The sequence below is a fragment of the Drosophila teissieri genome, chromosome 3R, assembly GCF_016746235.2.
Source record: "Drosophila teissieri strain GT53w chromosome 3R, Prin_Dtei_1.1, whole genome shotgun sequence".
Classification (NCBI taxonomy): Eukaryota; Metazoa; Arthropoda; class Insecta; order Diptera; family Drosophilidae; genus Drosophila; species Drosophila teissieri.
The window spans coordinates 16,296,174-16,313,087 of NC_053032.1; the positions used below are offsets into that span (position 1 = coordinate 16,296,174).

The 16,914-nt window shown below is 40.9% G+C and overlaps 2 protein-coding genes and 1 pseudogene across 9 annotated transcripts in view; 1 reads left to right on the plus strand and 2 right to left on the minus strand.

The window, feature by feature from the left end:
- Nucleotides 1-191: 191 nt before the first annotated feature.
- LOC122619310 (soluble guanylate cyclase 88E) overlaps nucleotides 192-16,914 on the minus strand; it is a 19,924-nt gene continuing 3,201 nt past the window's right edge. The window contains exons 2-14 of one of the 2 annotated variants that reach the window (XM_043796153.1): nucleotides 4,834-5,059; nucleotides 4,476-4,755; nucleotides 4,210-4,417; nucleotides 4,023-4,146; nucleotides 3,836-3,968; nucleotides 3,455-3,681; nucleotides 3,289-3,393; nucleotides 3,080-3,226; nucleotides 2,878-3,028; nucleotides 1,752-2,823; nucleotides 1,456-1,677; nucleotides 1,123-1,398; nucleotides 192-1,056 (exon numbers count right to left, since the gene is read on the minus strand). In XM_043796153.1, coding sequence (XP_043652088.1) covers nucleotides 888-1,056; nucleotides 1,123-1,398; nucleotides 1,456-1,677; nucleotides 1,752-2,823; nucleotides 2,878-3,028; nucleotides 3,080-3,226; nucleotides 3,289-3,393; nucleotides 3,455-3,681; nucleotides 3,836-3,968; nucleotides 4,023-4,146; nucleotides 4,210-4,417; nucleotides 4,476-4,755; nucleotides 4,834-5,001 — 3,282 coding nt within the window. In that variant the 5' untranslated portion in view covers nucleotides 5,002-5,059 and the 3' untranslated portion in view covers nucleotides 192-887. Of the gene's footprint in view, nucleotides 1,057-1,122; nucleotides 1,399-1,455; nucleotides 1,699-1,751; nucleotides 2,824-2,877; nucleotides 3,029-3,079; nucleotides 3,227-3,288; nucleotides 3,394-3,454; nucleotides 3,682-3,835; nucleotides 3,969-4,022; nucleotides 4,147-4,209; nucleotides 4,418-4,475; nucleotides 4,756-4,833; nucleotides 5,060-16,914 lie in introns of both variants that reach the window. The other variant, XM_043796152.1, reaches the window with a different exon arrangement.
- LOC122619315 overlaps nucleotides 10,866-16,914 on the plus strand; it is a 9,991-nt gene continuing 3,942 nt past the window's right edge. For 4 of the 7 annotated variants that reach the window (XM_043796160.1, XM_043796161.1, XM_043796162.1 and 1 more), the window contains exons 1-5: nucleotides 10,866-11,000; nucleotides 12,031-12,172; nucleotides 12,765-12,974; nucleotides 14,819-14,888; nucleotides 14,958-15,067. In XM_043796160.1, the coding sequence (XP_043652095.1) occupies nucleotides 12,082-12,172; nucleotides 12,765-12,974; nucleotides 14,819-14,888; nucleotides 14,958-15,067 (481 nt within the window). In that variant the 5' untranslated portion in view covers nucleotides 10,866-11,000; nucleotides 12,031-12,081. Of the gene's footprint in view, nucleotides 11,001-12,030; nucleotides 12,173-12,764; nucleotides 12,975-14,818; nucleotides 14,889-14,957; nucleotides 15,068-15,378; nucleotides 15,642-16,914 lie in introns of those variants that run through there. The other 3 variants (XM_043796166.1, XM_043796164.1, XM_043796165.1) reach the window with 3 other exon arrangements.
- The window catches only part of LOC122619316, a 16,427-nt pseudogene continuing 15,042 nt past the window's right edge, over nucleotides 15,530-16,914 (minus strand).

Below are 16,914 nucleotides of genomic sequence, written 5' to 3' on the forward strand. Positions count from 1 at the left end.
CTATTTTTATTTGCCATGCTTTTATATTGTTAAGACAGGAAACAAAGTGAATGCATTTATTTTGAAATAAATACCAAAATGTATAAATCTTCCTGATTTATAGTTTTACAACTGTCAACCTAAGATCTCTTAATAAAAGGATGTGCCACTTTCAGATGAGCAAATATGAAAGCCATTCCATGATTTATTGTCTTTGGAATAGACCAACAAATAAATATAGGGGAATAACATTTTAACTTTGCATATATTGCGCAGCTATTTATTAGAATATTTATTTGAGTTGTTTTGCATTAGTTGGTTTTCGCATTATTGGAATCAATTTAAAACATTTAGAAAATACATAGCTCTGATTTTCTTTGGTAATATTTGTTTAGTACTTGTCTACACATAAAATCTACTTAACCATTTAACTACTACACATATATAGAGATTTTATAGTACATTTATAGTTAGTTTATATTACTTTGTGAGCACTTTATGCCTCAGGTGGTTTCATGAAAATGTACGGAAAATGCCTTTCCATTTGTAGTTTGATTTCCTGTTGGTATTGTCATATTTAGAGGTCAAGAAATTTAAAATCGTTTGAATAATACACATAGGCATCAAGGGTGCTAACAGTTTTTACAGATTTGTAGCATATTTAGACACCGACTTGCCAAATTTTAAAGCCCTGCTTGACTAGCTATAGTCTGGGTACACGTAACATGTAGGTACATTCCTTATCTAAGCTATTCTATACACTATGAGATTCAACATCTATCTAAATCCTAATAATTGCCGACTAGTTATTATTACTATACCAAAAAGCACGCGGGAACATTGAGCGGAATTCGATCAGTATACATGATATGGAATCGGTGATAGATGAGCTCCTGTCCTGCCATCCTCTACAGAATCCGGCAGGCATTCGAGTGCATCCGATGAGAGTGACGTCCATTTCCGTGTCCAAAGCCGCTGCAGCACTGATGGGTTATTCCGCCACGTGGAGAATGCTGGAAACTCTGGCTGTTGCTCATCTTGGGATCCATGTGATGACAGCTGGGAGCATGACTATGACTATGTCGCGGGATGGTATAGAATGTTTGAAAGGCATATAGAATGTGTGATTCAGGAGCTACCCACCCATGACTGCAGAGGCCGGAGTCTGAGATGGAGCTGGGCATCAGGCGCTGTTGCTGCTGCTGCGGCGGCGGTGGCAGAAACAGTGGACATCCACCGGCAGCCAGATCACCACCGCCGTCATGGCCGTAGAGGGCCAGCCGCATGCTGGCCGCCTTTGTCGCCGACTGGGACTCCACTTCGTGGACCTCTTCGATCATCTTGTCCAGCTTCTCCATTGCCTTGGTCTGCTTGGCGGCCAGGAAGGCCTTTCGCGCCGCCTTCGACATTGAGTGCGGTCTGGAAGAAGAAGTTTATGTGACTGTTGGAATGATGATGTCCTTCTCGTTAGCTCACCTGGCTGGTGCCGAGCTCGATCGATGGGGTGGGGGTGAGTGCAGGGAAATGGATGATACCGAATCCTTCGAGCCTGGTCGTTGGCTGTCGCCTTTGCTGGTACTGGCCTGAACCATGTGTACCACTGGAGCCACTGACATTGGCGGCGACTTGGATCGCATTGGACACACCACGGCAGCTACGGCTGCCACGGCAGTTGGAGTGGTGGCATCCAGACTGCTGCTGGTGGAGAAAGTGATTTTCCTGATAAACGATAAGTTGGCTGACGGAGTTCTATAACCCATTCAAAAACTTACTTCAGCTTGGTCGCCTTGTCGCGATCCAATGATGCACTGCTGCAGCTGGCCGTTTCCCTGGCTGGAGCCGTCGACGGAGGCGTCAGTTGGTCCATGGCGGCCAGTTCCTCCGGTGTAAATTTGTCCGGATTACTGGGTCTCGGCTTTGGCGGTGCGCTGCCAATCCGGAAAGGAGGAGTTGGGCTAAAGCCGCAAGGGCTCGGATTGTTGTTGTTGTTTGCAAGGGAGGAGCGCGAGATTTGCAGGTCCTCGAGAAACTCCTCGGTGTCCAGGATGAGAGAGCCAAAAATATCCGAAGGAGTCCGCATAAATACGTGTCCCGTTGAATTGGAGCGGGACTCGCGACGTCTCTCCTGATCCGGTTGGGCACAGCCCCTCACCGGAGAATTGGCCACGCTTCGCCGAGCCACGTCCTTGAAGGTTACGGGTGAGTAGATGCGACTGTTCCGGTCGTCCGGGGCAGGACCTCCACCCGCCACCGCTCCAGTTGTGCCAGAAGCTGCTCCTCCAGATGCTGGCGGTACCACTTCACCTGAACCTCCAGTCAATGCCTCCGCCACCACGGCCTGGTGGTGCAAGGACATGTGAGCCGCTGCAGTGGCAGTAAGTACCAAACCGGACATGCTGGATGAAGGAGCCATCACATCCACTGCAGGAACATTGGTGGCGGGTATGGAAACTGCCAGAGAAACCGAAACGGGAACCAGCGGAGTCAACGGCTTGGATACTGGAGGCATTATGGCCTTCGTCTTGGGTGTGGGCGTTGGTGGAACAGGTGAAAGCGGATGAATCTGCAATGCGGCGGTTAGTTGCAGAGGCAGCCGGTTCTCACGCTCCTCCAGCCAATAGGTGCCCATGGTGCCCTTGCCCTTTACATCGATCTCACCGCGCTCGATGATCTTGTAGCTGGGTCCGATGAGAACCTTCGTGGACTCGGATATGTGCACCTTCATGGCGATGCTGGTGGACTCCATTCGTGAGGCGGTATTCACCGTATCCCCAAAGAGGCAATAGCGGGGCATCTTAAGGCCCACGATGCCCGCCACCACGGCGCCCGAGTGGACGCCCACACCTGAAGGGGATCATCTCCAATATAAATATATAAATAAGGATTAGGCATTCTTACGTATCCTTAAGTGCTGGCCCGTTGAGGGATCCTTCAGATCGGTAATCGCGTCCACCATATCCAGGGCCATATCACAGACTCGCTCGGCGTGATTGGCATCCTTATCCGGAGCACCCGCCACCACCATATACGCATCACCAATAGTTTCCACCTAGGCATCATCCGTTAGCATAGAGTTAAACAATAATGGAATGAACCGCACCTTGTACACCGAATTCCGCTCCGTCAGCTTATCGAAAATGGAGTACATGGCATTTAGCATGGACACCACCTCCATCGGAGTAATGCGGCTGCAAATCTCGGTGAAGGTTACGATGTCTGAGAACAAGATGGAAACGCTATCGAACATCTGTTGAATTACAAGATGATATTATAAACGTTATCTAGGATTTGGTTCTGAGGAACACTCACCTCACAGGTATCAATGGGATTCTCGCCTCGTCGGAGCCTATCAGCCACCTGTTTGGGTATCATCTGATACAGAAGCTCATCCGTTCTTCGCATCTCCTCATCCAACTTCGGATTACACCTTGTTATTTCTGAGCAAGAATTTCATACGCTTTCTTGTAGCTCTTACCAGTCTCATGGACTCCTCCAGCTTCTTTGACTTCTGCTGTTCTTGATCCAGGGCCAACTTGAGTTCCACCGATTGCTGGGTACCCGCCAGCATAAGATCCCTACTGAAGTCGTGCATGGACAGATCGTTGATATACAGACCTGTGGTTATCAGTGAGGTCAGATCCGGCATTACGGGTGTACCCAGGAACATGATCATGCGCCAGTTCTCCATGTAAACCATTTGACCTGCGAAACATTCGTATAAATAAGTTACTCTGTTACAAACACCTCAACTTCTTTGAACACAGTTCTATAACTTAAGCCGCAGTTCAAAAACTGAAGTTAATTTTGGTAAGATTTATCAATTTTGTGGATTTTGTCCTATAGTATTTTGGTTTACCTTTTAATCTAAGAGACTTTTCCGGTTCGCTGCCATCTTCGTGCTGAAGTAAGTCCTCGTTTTGCACGTCGAATCTCTCCGTAACTGGATCCACAGTGACCAGCTCAAAAATGTTGTTAGTGCGATTGAGTATCTGATAGGAATAAAGGGTTACGTAATATTATGAATATTAAAGGCACAAGCTTACCGTCTGAAACTTGAATGCAATTAATGGACGAACTAGGTCAAACCAGGCCGTTATTTTCTTTCCCAGAAGCTCCGGTAGAATCACCATTAAGGAGTTACCAATACTTCGCACAACCATATCGGCACTAGGAATAAACAAATTCATACAAAATTTAAAAAATATTTCATTAAAAATAAGTGATGCTTACCCAAAAACCATACAAAAGGGAAAGATCTCGAACAGCACATGAGCACTGATGGGCAGGTGCTTCTCCTCCCGGGTCATTGCCAAGGACGCCAGTGTGAACGCCCTGTTATCGAAGGTCAGCTGGAAGGTCACGTGGACCGTGTCGAACAGGATCTCCTCCCGAACGAGCTCGATGTGCATCTCCTTGTGGTAGAAATACCGTGCCACCTCTGAATTTACAATCGATAAGATCAGATCATTAGTCTCCAAGGAACTACTCGGCATTACCTCGGATTTGACCCATGGTGTAGTAGACGAATCCTCGACGCTTGGAACGGTAGTGCAGGGTCAGACCCTGCTTCGTTTCGTTTTCGCAGATAAAGCTGGGCGCTCTCATCCGCGGATACGAGAACTTCAGGTACTCGTGCAGGTTGTCCAGCCCGTTGAGGAAGTCGCGCATGTGGCGACCCAGAACGGAAAGGACTCGATCGTAGCCATACTGGCCCACAAAGCCCACAAAGTAGACGCCCATCTGGTCCATGAAATCCCGCTCGGAAACGCCCAGCACCTAAAAATGTGTATTCATTTCGAAGGAACAAACTTTATGTATATTCACTTTATTTATTTTGAGGTACTAGGCACACACCTGTTGAGCCTTTTTGGCCAGCTTCTGCAGCAGATTCTCGGGATAGACCTGATGGACGCTGAAGGAGGGCGAATCGATGCCTGCCTGTCGCCGGATGTCCTCCCATTTCTCCTCGCCGTAAACGGACTTGATGTACTCGGAGAGGTTCTCCAGCAGCAGTCCGTACATCTTGGGGCAGAGGGAGTCACTTCCTTAGGCTTCACTTGGCTGACATTGATGGCTGGACCTGTTAATACAGACCGGAATCAATTGATTGGCACCCAACTTAGGTCACTGGTCACTAATTAGATGTACAGGAAATGCGTTTGAATGGGCCTATATAAGGTGATCAATCAGTGTTTTCACCAAAAAATACAAAATGCTAATTTTAATATCCTTGACATAGATTCGGTTCAAGAATTCGTTGCTTCTTTCCGCATTTTTAATGACTTTTTTAATGGCCTGGCATACTTTTTAAGAGAATTTATGGATTCCCTCAGTGTGAGTTGGCATTACACATACGCCCGAGTGGCTTCGGTCTGCCTGAAAAACTGTGCCATTTTTCAGCAGGTCCACTTGGACCGCGAAATCATTGAAAAACTGAATGCCCGACTTGATTCCAATGGACCAGACCGTCGGCGCCTCGACTCCAGCCACAAGCATATTATTTTCGCATCACTCTGTTGATTCAGCGTGTCATCGCATCCATCGTTCTATTCATCCGCGGAGGCAACTGTCTCGCCAGGGTTTTCAACGCCACTTTGTGGTCCAAACCAACAGTCGTCAAGTTGTATGGGAAGTAGCAAAGTGGTGGCACGTTTGCGGTATTAATTGGGAATCGAGTTTTTAAGAAGGGAATTATATCTAGTATAAATTTGATTTTAAATTCAAATCGTTATTAGAAACAGTTCTATTACCTTAGGACTTTAACAAGCCCGTTTCCTTTGGCAACATGACCTAACCACACAGCAAAGTCACAATATATTGGCCTTCAGCAAAAGCCATAAAGAACTTTCAATTAGTTGGGGTAATTACATTACATGCCGCACTGTGACTACAGTATGCGACATACATAGACGGTACATATAGCAGTCATTAAATCACTCATTTATATACGTGGATGACATTTGAGCAGAGGAACTCGACTTTTCTATTGCCCAGTTCCGTATCCTTGGGCAGGACGAAGCTAATTGCCGCTGGGCCAAGGATCTGTTAATTTAGCCAAGTCCAACTGAGTTGTGCTCACAATTTAGAGGCAAGGACAATTGCTATATTGCTATTTATTCGCTCCCCCTTTGAATCTGGGCTAATTGAATTGCATTCACATTCAAAGAAATGCACCTGGCTCTGGCCATGGCTTCTAAGAATAAATTTCACTCCGACACCTTGAGGCATCTCGGCGGCACGGCGGCACGGCGCAAATGAATGGGATCTGGTGGCATATGTTTCCTCCTCGAATGCAATCCGCATATGTTCGTCTCGGATTGGCAACTAAGCCAATTTGCCAACTGGAAATTGAGTCGAGCTCCTTTGGGAAATTCCCATCATGATGCGCCCAACTAACCAACTAACAATTGCGACCAAATTACACGCAACTGCAGCATCTTCGCAGGATCCAAGGACACACCTCCCACCAATCGACCCACCAAGTTGCAGGTGTCGATTTGTACAAGCCCTCATTTGTGCCTTCTGTCCTCTGCACACATAATTCACAGTTCGCCTTGTTTATGGCTTACTGCCATTTGTTGTGTCACAAGTCGTTTCAGGCGCTTTGAACGTGGCTATTATCCCTTCGCCCATAAATCGCCCGGTGGCGAATCAGGGCTGAAATCATAAATTTATGCATATCAGGGCAATTTGTTTGTGGCTCATGGTTTTCAGCTTTAAAAACCAGAATATTGCTCTGGTTTGATTACGGGAAAGTATGATTTATTCGGCGTTTGCAGAAAGGAATTTCGGAATGATATGCAATATAAATACGTAGGGGAAATAATGTTTGTAGTAACTACTGACCATAAATTCTGTAATGTATTCAATTTTCATTTGTGTATTTATTTGAATAAAACAACATACAAAATATGTATCGGAAGTGTTGTTTTGGTCAGGGAAAAGTAATTAGGTATAGAATTTCCTATAAACAAAGAGAACGGTATCCCTTGACGTCAACTTGCTAATATATGTTTATATGTTTTGTTTTTTCCTGTTTTTGTCTATTTTCCGCCTTTCTTTTTATACACAGATAAATCTTTGTTATATGTACGAGGTTCCAAATAAGAAACAGCTTCAAAATATTTTTATCACACAATGATGTGTGAAATATAGAAGACGACACAAAACTAAGCGAAAAAGACAGAAATCCTGAGAAACAGCCAAAGTACAAGACAATGAACAAGTTAAAAATTTGGACAGCCAAAAAGACGGGCAAAAAAATAAACGAAACTTTCAGTTTTGACCTTCCAATATTTTGGTATTGGGCGGTAGACACCCCCATAATATATACTTGTAGTATTATAATATCGAGAAACACTTGTGCCAAACATATCAAAACATTGTCCACATTTGTGCTGTCATCTGTGGGCCAAATGGACTCGAGTAATCTCTATGCATATACTTTGTATAATTGTATATGTAAGATTCTCTTTATTACATATTTGCTTCCCCTTGATTTCATGAATGGAATGGAATGCAGAGCCAGAATAAATGGCTTTTCGTGCGCTTGTATTCATTCGTATATTATACACTGAAAGTCGAAAATAATAAACAGGATGTACAAGTTGTATCTCTGTGACGTCAGCAGGCTATTGATAAACGAATGACTTCTCCGCAAAAAGGGGAGGAGAGTTCAGAGGAAATGAATCTCAAGTGGGTGCTCACTGGCTAACTGTTAATGGCTTTCCTAATTATATTTGAAAACCGAAAACTTTTAACCCAATGTGTCAGCAGCAATGTTCTATAAGCCACTCAAAGAAAGTGACCAAAATAAATATTCAAACGTTTTCCCATTTCGCCAGTTTGTCTGACCATCATCAATCTGTCAGCAGAAAAATTTGCGTCGAAATTCAAGGTTAATTCCGTGCAATTTCCTTATAAATATATTTTAAGCCGCCTCAACTGCATTGACCCTTGTGTCCTTGGGGATCAAGAAGATGAAAGGAAATAGACACTAATTTATTTATAAAGAAATATATGGGCCAAGCCAAACAAGCCAAATAACTTGTGGATTTTTCTTAATTTTCAATTTTCCAGCCCGACGAAGAAATCGTCTGGCATTCAATTTTAATGAAATTATAAACAAAATGTGTGTTTTCAGGCACATAGCTTCTGAAAGCCAAATAAATTATGGAAGGCAAACCCCCAGTGGCATTGAGCAAATGTACACATATGTACATATCTCTCGATACATAAAGCCCCTACACATATATCCATTTTTTACTCCCCCACGATCTGCAATTGTGCGACTGCAGAAACAATTAATTTTCAAGTTCATTTGCGTTGGTCGCTTTTGGCTCCTGGGGAGCTCGGGCCTCCCAATCCCAATACCAATCCGAATCCGAATCCCAATCCGATCAGAACCTAGCTGGCCAAAGGCTATAGATACGGAGTGCGGCTGCAAAATCAGGCGAGAGAATATATCCACGCGAATACATCGAGTACACATATTTATTTTTATATTTCTAGCAGAATTCATTTGAAGGTGTCTGCTATATGTTAAGGTTAAACATCGTTATATATAGACTCGGCCAAACTATGTATTAGTGCCACATAATGTGTGTATTTTTATTCAAATTGTATGATAGACAGCATAGAGTGGGGAAAAGCTTTGCAGCTGAGGCATTAGAAGCCATTAAGCTCTATTTATGAGTCCCCAGGTGATGCAAGTCGAAAAAATTGAATCTAAAGAGTACATTTACTGAAACCCTTTTAAACAACATATTTCAGTTTATCAATACAAGAAATCTTTTTAAAAGAGAGCATACGAAACGGTCGCCAAAAACACAAAGCATTCGGTACAAAACAATAGGCCAAAATATATTTATTTTCGCTAATTCGCTATGACTCAAAGTGGTATTTATATTAATTATATTTTGTGGCTTTTCTGAGCTGCTGAGCCACAGCAAATTGCGCATACGCATCGTTGACATTGTAGGATCTCTATAATTCGTTTTTCGTTTCATTTCATTTCACTGGCGAAAACTATAATCGACCTTCACATTGGGAAAGCAATTTATTACAGACCAAGTGCCAGAGTAATAAATTGCTTATAAATGATATGCATTCACTCTGCGTTTTACTTTCTGACAACTAAATGTCTGCCCCCCTCGCCCGAAATTTAATGCAGTTTACAATTAATTTGGGTATAAACTGCGTTATAAAATGTGGGGAATTTGCGAAAGCAAATTGTTTGACATTGTTTGCATGTGTGCCACTAAATAATGAGCTTACATCCTCAACCCCAATCCTCGAGGGCCATAAATTTCTCTAAGATAATTATTTTTTAAGCCGCTTGGCAAATTTAATTAGTTTAAAAATAATTGAATTGTATATTGTATTCCTTTTAAGGGTATGCAATTCCTAGCCAACTTTTGTGTGTCCTTCAGCACAACATCAAAGATGGTAAATGCACATTCAAGCGCCAAAAAACTAAATTTAAGTAAAAAAAACGACAAAAACGAAAGTGAACTAAAAAGTTGCTCAATTCATTGTAGTGGAAAGCCAAAAAAGTGTGCCAGAAAGTAAAAGTTGAATCACATCACCGAAATCACTGATTGGCCGAAATGAAAACCTTTGCCAGGTATTTCCCAATTTCCCGTGAGTTTTTGTGCATTTTCCTTTGATTTTCGATTTGGTTCATCAAACCGCATTCGCTTATTCAAAGTCAAGTTCAAGTTTAAATGACGCTGCAAGTCTGTTTAAGGGTTAAATTCACAAACTAGCCTTACATAAGGTAAACAAACAAAGTCAAAAGAACATTTCAATGCACTTGCATTTGGCCTTGAGTTCATGGGAGGAAAATAAGAAAACACATGCAGGAAGTTCTGTAAGCGATCTGCACGATTGAAAAGGTCAAACCGATCTCCATGGATGTAGTCACTATTATTAGAAACATATGTACTCCCAGATCTGCCCTTCAACTCGGTCCGATGTAATTGTATATGATGGGGGCAGAAGCTTTACCCATCTTTGTTTACTCGTTTTCCTCGGAATTTCCCTGGAAAAGTTGTGTTTGGATTATCAAGCATTAGGTCGCACGTGGGCAGAAAAGATATACCCTTCATAAGGGTATTCTAACTAACGAGTAATAACATAAGTATAATAGTTAAGAATACCAATTAAGTGCAAAATGATATTGCATTTTACATAATAAGTTGAACTATGTACTATGAACTATGTATGGGTTTCTTCAAACCTCATATATTGCATAGTTAAGGTGTCTGCGTTTGGCCTAATATATCTGGACCACTGTTGTTTATTTATCTGTGTGGGCATGTTGCTGGAAATGGTTTTCCATTATCGGGAAACTAAATTTTAGCCAATGCCGAAACCAAAAGAAAACGTAAACAAATAAATGGAATTTAAATGCTGTCATGCCAAAACTTCCATCGACCACTAACCACATTTTAAATTGGTTAAATGAAAGCAGTCAGTTATTGTAATAATTTAGCAAGAGCGTATACAGTTCATTGATCAATTCAATACCTTTCCCTAAAAAATTTCTAAAGACAACGTTGAAATTATGGATAGGCATAGGGAAAACAAAAACTGAAAATAGAGTGCGGGATTTTGTGAAAGAAATATTGGCTCATACGAGTAACATATACATATACATATGTGGCATGAGTTAGCTGGCTTTCTTTTTGTGATCATCGCCAGCGTCATCGCGGTTTCGGTATTGAAACGTTGCAAACAATGAGTGGGTGGGTGCGGGTGCCAGCACACGATCTATCAGAATATAGGAAAGCTTTCCCATAACCGATCTCCGGAGCTTTGCAGCACACAGATGCGATGAAAATCGCTCACGGATAGAGCAACCTACGCCGTAAAGGAATGCGCCGTGCTTTTGGGGCCGAAACGGAATGGCAAAATTCTGAAACGAGGAAAATTGGTGAGGCGAATTTTCTTGGGGTTTGCAGTTTGAAAAAATTCTTCGTTGAGGATAGATCGCTATTTTTTAGGAGTAAATTTAAATTGTAAGCGAACCCGAAAACATATTAAACAACACAACTGAATAGTACATTAAATAAATTTAAACGAAATAAAAAACAATAATATCAAATTGAATAAAGTGCATTACCACATCTGGATGTGAAGAAAAGACAATTGCTGGTGAAATAATTATGGAATTATGATCGCATTATGAATGAACCGATGTTCCATGGCAAAAAGACATTGAATATAATTATATAAGAGAGATCTTACTCAATGACATTTGATACCAAAGTGTTGGAGCTCTTCAAAAGTTTGTGCAGTGAAATATTAATACAAAAATCCGATATTGAATTAAATTCGAAATTTATTTCATTTAATGGATAATAAGGACCTATTGCCAACATTCGAGTACCTAATACTTTTGAAATACTTCAACTAAATTGATATTAGACTTTGCACACTTCTGCGATACTAAAGTAAATTCCGATGAAAGCCAGAATAACAGAACGATTTCAACTCAAGGACATTTAAAAATAAACCCAATTTAGCTGCAGCTTACACACAGACACATTCACACCCACTAGCCCACTTACACGCACACACTGACACCTAGAATATTCGTTTTTTCTGGTTCTCATACTCAGAAGTGTGAAATTTGCTAAGCAACAAAAAATATTTTTATATTTGAGCAACCAGAAGAAGCAATACATGAAAAATCACAAAAACCGAACCGAAACATGTATTTATTTTTAGTGAGATTGATCTTGCGGTAGCTGCTGTTGCCTGATCGTGGTATTATATTAGATTATATGTATATGTTTTATAAACTTTGCACTGCTCGAAAGTGGCACACAGTCTGTTTATTTTCGAACCGAGAGACTTTCAACGCGAAAGCAAAAAATTCAACTGAGAAAACATCCCATCAATCGAGAGACAAGCGACTCGAATTCGTGCGTGCTGCCTGGCATTTCCCGGGAAATAGATTTAAACCGAGAACTGAAAAGCCGAACGGAAATTTGAAACACACATTGGAAAATTGCTAAGACATCTCTTCTCCCAACTTCATTACAGCGAACGAGTTCAACGATTTTTTCGTGAACAGAACAAAACAAATCGATCAAAATGTTCAAAAACCACTTGGAAATGATTGGGCGCAATGAGAGCCCCAGCAAGAAGGCGAAATTCTGGCAGTCCTACATCAGGTCCCTGAAGGGTAAGCATCTAGTACATAAGCAAAAGAAGTCCTCAAAAGATAGGATAGGTATACACAAGTATAATTGAGGTATACATCCAGTCAAAAAATGGGTTAGGTGTACAAAAGTATAATTAAACGGATGGTCACAATAATAGTCAGTTTGCATAGTTCTAGAATAACTGAAGATCAACTCTAAGTATCCCCATTTCGGTCTGATTAAGGGACACTCAAGAGCGATATTATTATTAAACTCTGGGCAGTGAGCAACACAAATAGCTTAGCCTATATGTATAGTCTATTTATTTTGGCAGGTGTCATATCAGCCAAGCTATATACTTAGACTCGCTCCGATGGGAAAGCTTTTCGCCATCCCCTGTATATAGAGAGGAAAATGTAAAATATGTGCTCAGGCCTTAAACAAAGACGGCGAAAATACCAAAAAAATATAGAATACACATAGAGGGGCGCATCTATGATAGACACCGAATAGAAATCAACTTAATTTTTGTGTGCTCTTCTGCAGCGCTGGCATTGAGCCAAATAGTGAAAATAGCCGAAATATTTGTATAGCAATGAACTAACGCCGCGTTATCCAAACACCTATTTATAGGCTCCGAGGATATCCGTGCCCACGAGGCGCCCCGTGCCTCTCGTCCCTACAGCTCCTACCTGGACTCGCCCTCCTACAGGAGCATCTACGACGAGCCCGCCACCGCCAACGAGCGCGTCCAGTCCTCTGGCTACAGATATCTGCCAGTGAGCCGCGACACCTACGGCTACTCGCCCCGTGCCATCTACGATCATCACTACAGCCGAACAAGTGAGTTGGGCCCACATATGGACCATTTACTGTACTATCTACTATCTACTGCCGATCCCCGCCTAACTGCTTCACACAGCTGAGAATCTGTATCTTAACGCTTCCGAAATGCGTGGTCTTGCAAGTACGGATATGTAATTTAAGTGATTTCAATTTCAAATTACATAGTAAAAATGATCTGGCCAGATAGAAGTTCTTGTTTACATAACTTATGACCCTCCATAAAATTGAAATAACTGCTAAAGATACCTTTTACATTAATGGTTAAGTAGCTGAAAATCAGTATTAAATGCTTATGTATACCTCTTTGATTGACACTTCAAAGTAATTTAATTTACTTAGCCCTTTGAAAATTTCAATAAAATTCAAAATTTGGAAGGTAATCACCCGATTGCAAGGTTACATAAGCTTCGGTCCAGCCGAATGCCAAAAGTTCTTTCAGCCTTTCTGTTTCGCTGCGATGCGCCATCAATCAATCAACCAATCAGTCGCGTCATTACGATCATCTCACAACTGCATTCTTGCCACTGCCTGCTATTGAAGCTTTTGACAACACCTTGAATATCTCAGAACCGCCATATCTTTATGGGTTTTCATTTGCGAGCGCTATGATTTCATAAATTTAAAAATAAAAATGGCCAGCGCCAAACGGCCAATGAATATTACGTCAATGAGAGTTTCGTTTCGTTTCGGCTCGTTCGTGTTGATTTTGGCAAAAGGCCTCAGAAATGAACAAAAAATCAAGACAATATAGGCAACACACACACACACACAAACGGACTCATCTTTGTGCGCTATATATCAAGTCAGGTATATAAGCGGAATTTTTGACTCAATTTTTTTCGGTGCGTGCTCTGGGATCAAATGACTGTGGCGACCCTCGATGCGCGGAAGCCGAAGTTCTCTTTTCCGATTTTCCGAATTTCCACACACTCACACACTGGCAAAAGCCCCAGTCCCCACCCCCCAACCACAACCCGTTTTACCTTCAACCTGGTACCCCGTTTGCCTAAATTATTTAGTTTTCTTCTCGCTTTTTTTTGGACTAACCAATTGTTTTTTTCTTTCTCTCTCTTTCATAAATGTTTCAGAGTATACATAAATATGTGTGTCGTCAAGTTAAATACACATATGTATCCGAGCGATATACATATATATATTTTTGATATTTTATGCGCACTCTCTCGATATATATTTATATATATATTTGTATTTGTGTTTGTTGTTCTCTCTAGGCAAAAGACAACTTAAATTTAGTGAACAGGATTTTGTGTGTAGTTTTTAGTTAAATAATCGAAATTAGAAAACGATTTATTCGCTAGCCAGTATATACATCTGTATATATATATATGTATATGTATGTGTTTTGTGTGTGAAATAAAATCTGTAAACAACATGCTGTTGCTTTTCTGTGTTCTGTGCTGTGGTGTTGCATCCATCCATCAGACCATCCATCAAGGGCCATCACATCAAAGGGTTTGCTATGAACTCCCATCGACTTGTATCATGACCACGGCCACGGCCTCGACCTCAGCTTGCAGATCATTTATAATAAATTGCTTTTTAATACGCTTTACTGCTTTACTGATTTCCCGATTCCCTTCTTCTTCTCCTTCTTCTTCTTTTTGCTGCTTTCGCTATGATATATGATAATATTGCTTTCTGGGATGGCGTACGTATCGAATATTGCGCATACGTCGTGTGAGCCCACGCACTAAACTACCACTTTCTGTAAGCATTTATTTTTTTTGCATTGAGTTCTGTGCTTGCGCAATTGTTGGCATGCTCAACTAGTGTAGGGAGTATGTCTAGATTCTTGTAATATCAATCTTTTCTGTGGACAGTTCCAGCTAACTACGACGCAGAGAAGGCCTGGAATGATCATCTGAAGCGCATGCAGGAGATCGAGCGCAGGTGGGTGTCCCTTTCCCATTGAATGCTTCCCAAGATCACCTATTATTTTCGGATTTGTCCACCACCTAGGTACCCATCTCGCTATGGCCTGTACTTGAAGGACAAGCCACTCACGCCCAACGCGCTGGTGCCCCTGGAGTACGAGCCAGAGGACAAGCTGCTGGCTGAGCTCAACAAGGGTAAGGATATCAAAGACATTTACTAAATCCAATGCCAGACACAAAAGTCCGACCCCAACATCAGCAGGAAAGTAAACAACACAACAACATCAACAACGAAAATTTTAAAATTAATATACTCGTATATATACAAAATGTAAGCACGAACTCAACAAAATAGCAAATGAAATCTGATCGCAACATCCAATACGAACTCAACGAAATTTTTTTTCAAATTCAGCCAACATAAAAAATACTTTTGCAGACTTTTCTCAATCGCGTTACAACTCGATTTTCGACTAAAATCCTATTTGTTTAACTCTATTTTGCAGCTCTAAGAGTTTGAAGCGCTGAGCGTTAGTGAAAATAAATACTTTTGTTTGCTTAGCTCGTAGATAGACACTTGTAAATTTACGCAAAATCTTTTCAACTTAAACGAAGTGAAGGGATAAACGAAAATGAATTGTAATCAATATTTGTCTGTAAGCAAAAGAAAAAAAAAACCGATAACCAGCAATAGTCAAGTCGAGTGAAAATTTCGTTAAATGTTTCATTGTATAATATATAAATATAAATATACAAATGCTTATTTTAATTATTAACTTATACAAAATCAACAACAACAACAACAAAAGTAATAAAACCAACAACAAAACATTTATAAAAAGAACTCTAATTTTAATTTTAGCCATTAAATATATTTAAATAAACATACTTAACGAACCCATCCCCTCATTCGTTCCTAAAACCATCCATCCATCCATACCCCGATTATCTTAAGCCTTTCTTCTAACAGCTGCTGTACCAAAGAGCATAGTTTTTGCTGCTAAATCAACTATTTGAGCCCACTGTAGCCCCACTGGCGACTATACCCGAACCAAAAAACCGAAAAAAAACCAAATAAACACTACTTCCGCCCTTCAGTTACTTTAAAGAACCAGCCTTAATCAGTAATAAAAACATATTTAATACCAATCAAGAAAACTTGTGTTTTGGATCTTTTCATCGCAACGGAAACTCTTCTCTCAATGGCCCCTAATTTTCTAACATCTCATTCGCATTTCGATATTAATATTAATGTCAATGTTTTACCTTGTCCAGTTCGCTGTTGTCTTTTGTCTAGTCTCTCGTTTCACTACTAAAATCAAAACATAGTAATTCGCATTACACTGTGCGGTGCCTGTATATATAAACTGCCAACAATACTCAAAAACTAAACATTTATATAAACTCAAATGAAATATTTAACGAACTCTGTATTGAAAATGTATGTTTCACGTTCTCTGGCAGACAACTTATACTCGTAGATTTCCAATCAAAAACTTCCAATTTGTAATCGTGTTTCGTGCCCACAGTTTTGTGTAATTTGTACTATGTATTTTGTTTCGGATGTTGTTTGTTTTCCATTGCGAGAGTTTCTCGAACATCGTTGGTTGGTGAGGCTTTTCGTTCTGGTAAGTACAAGATTATAGGGATTTTTAGTGGTTAATTATTGCAGACGCCAAGGTAGTCACTTTTGGAAAAGTGTTGATGCCTTTAAGTAGCTTTTAATTCAGTTAAGGAAAGACTAGCAAAAGTTGTAATACCAAAAAGTGTAAAGGATATTCATAGTATCATTCTATTTACAGCCATAACAGCCACTGGACATATAAACTAAGTGTTTTCCAAATTGTATAATATATCCTATTTAATATCAATGCCAAAGTTTTGTAATTTTAGTGATAGTATATTTTGATAGTATATATAATATATGGGGTCAAAACTATACACTTCAGCAGGAGCAGTTCAACGAGGCCCCACTTAGTCAGGCACTTATTGTTGCAACTAGACACTTGCAGCTTTGCCAATGACTGCCAGTGATTCTCGAC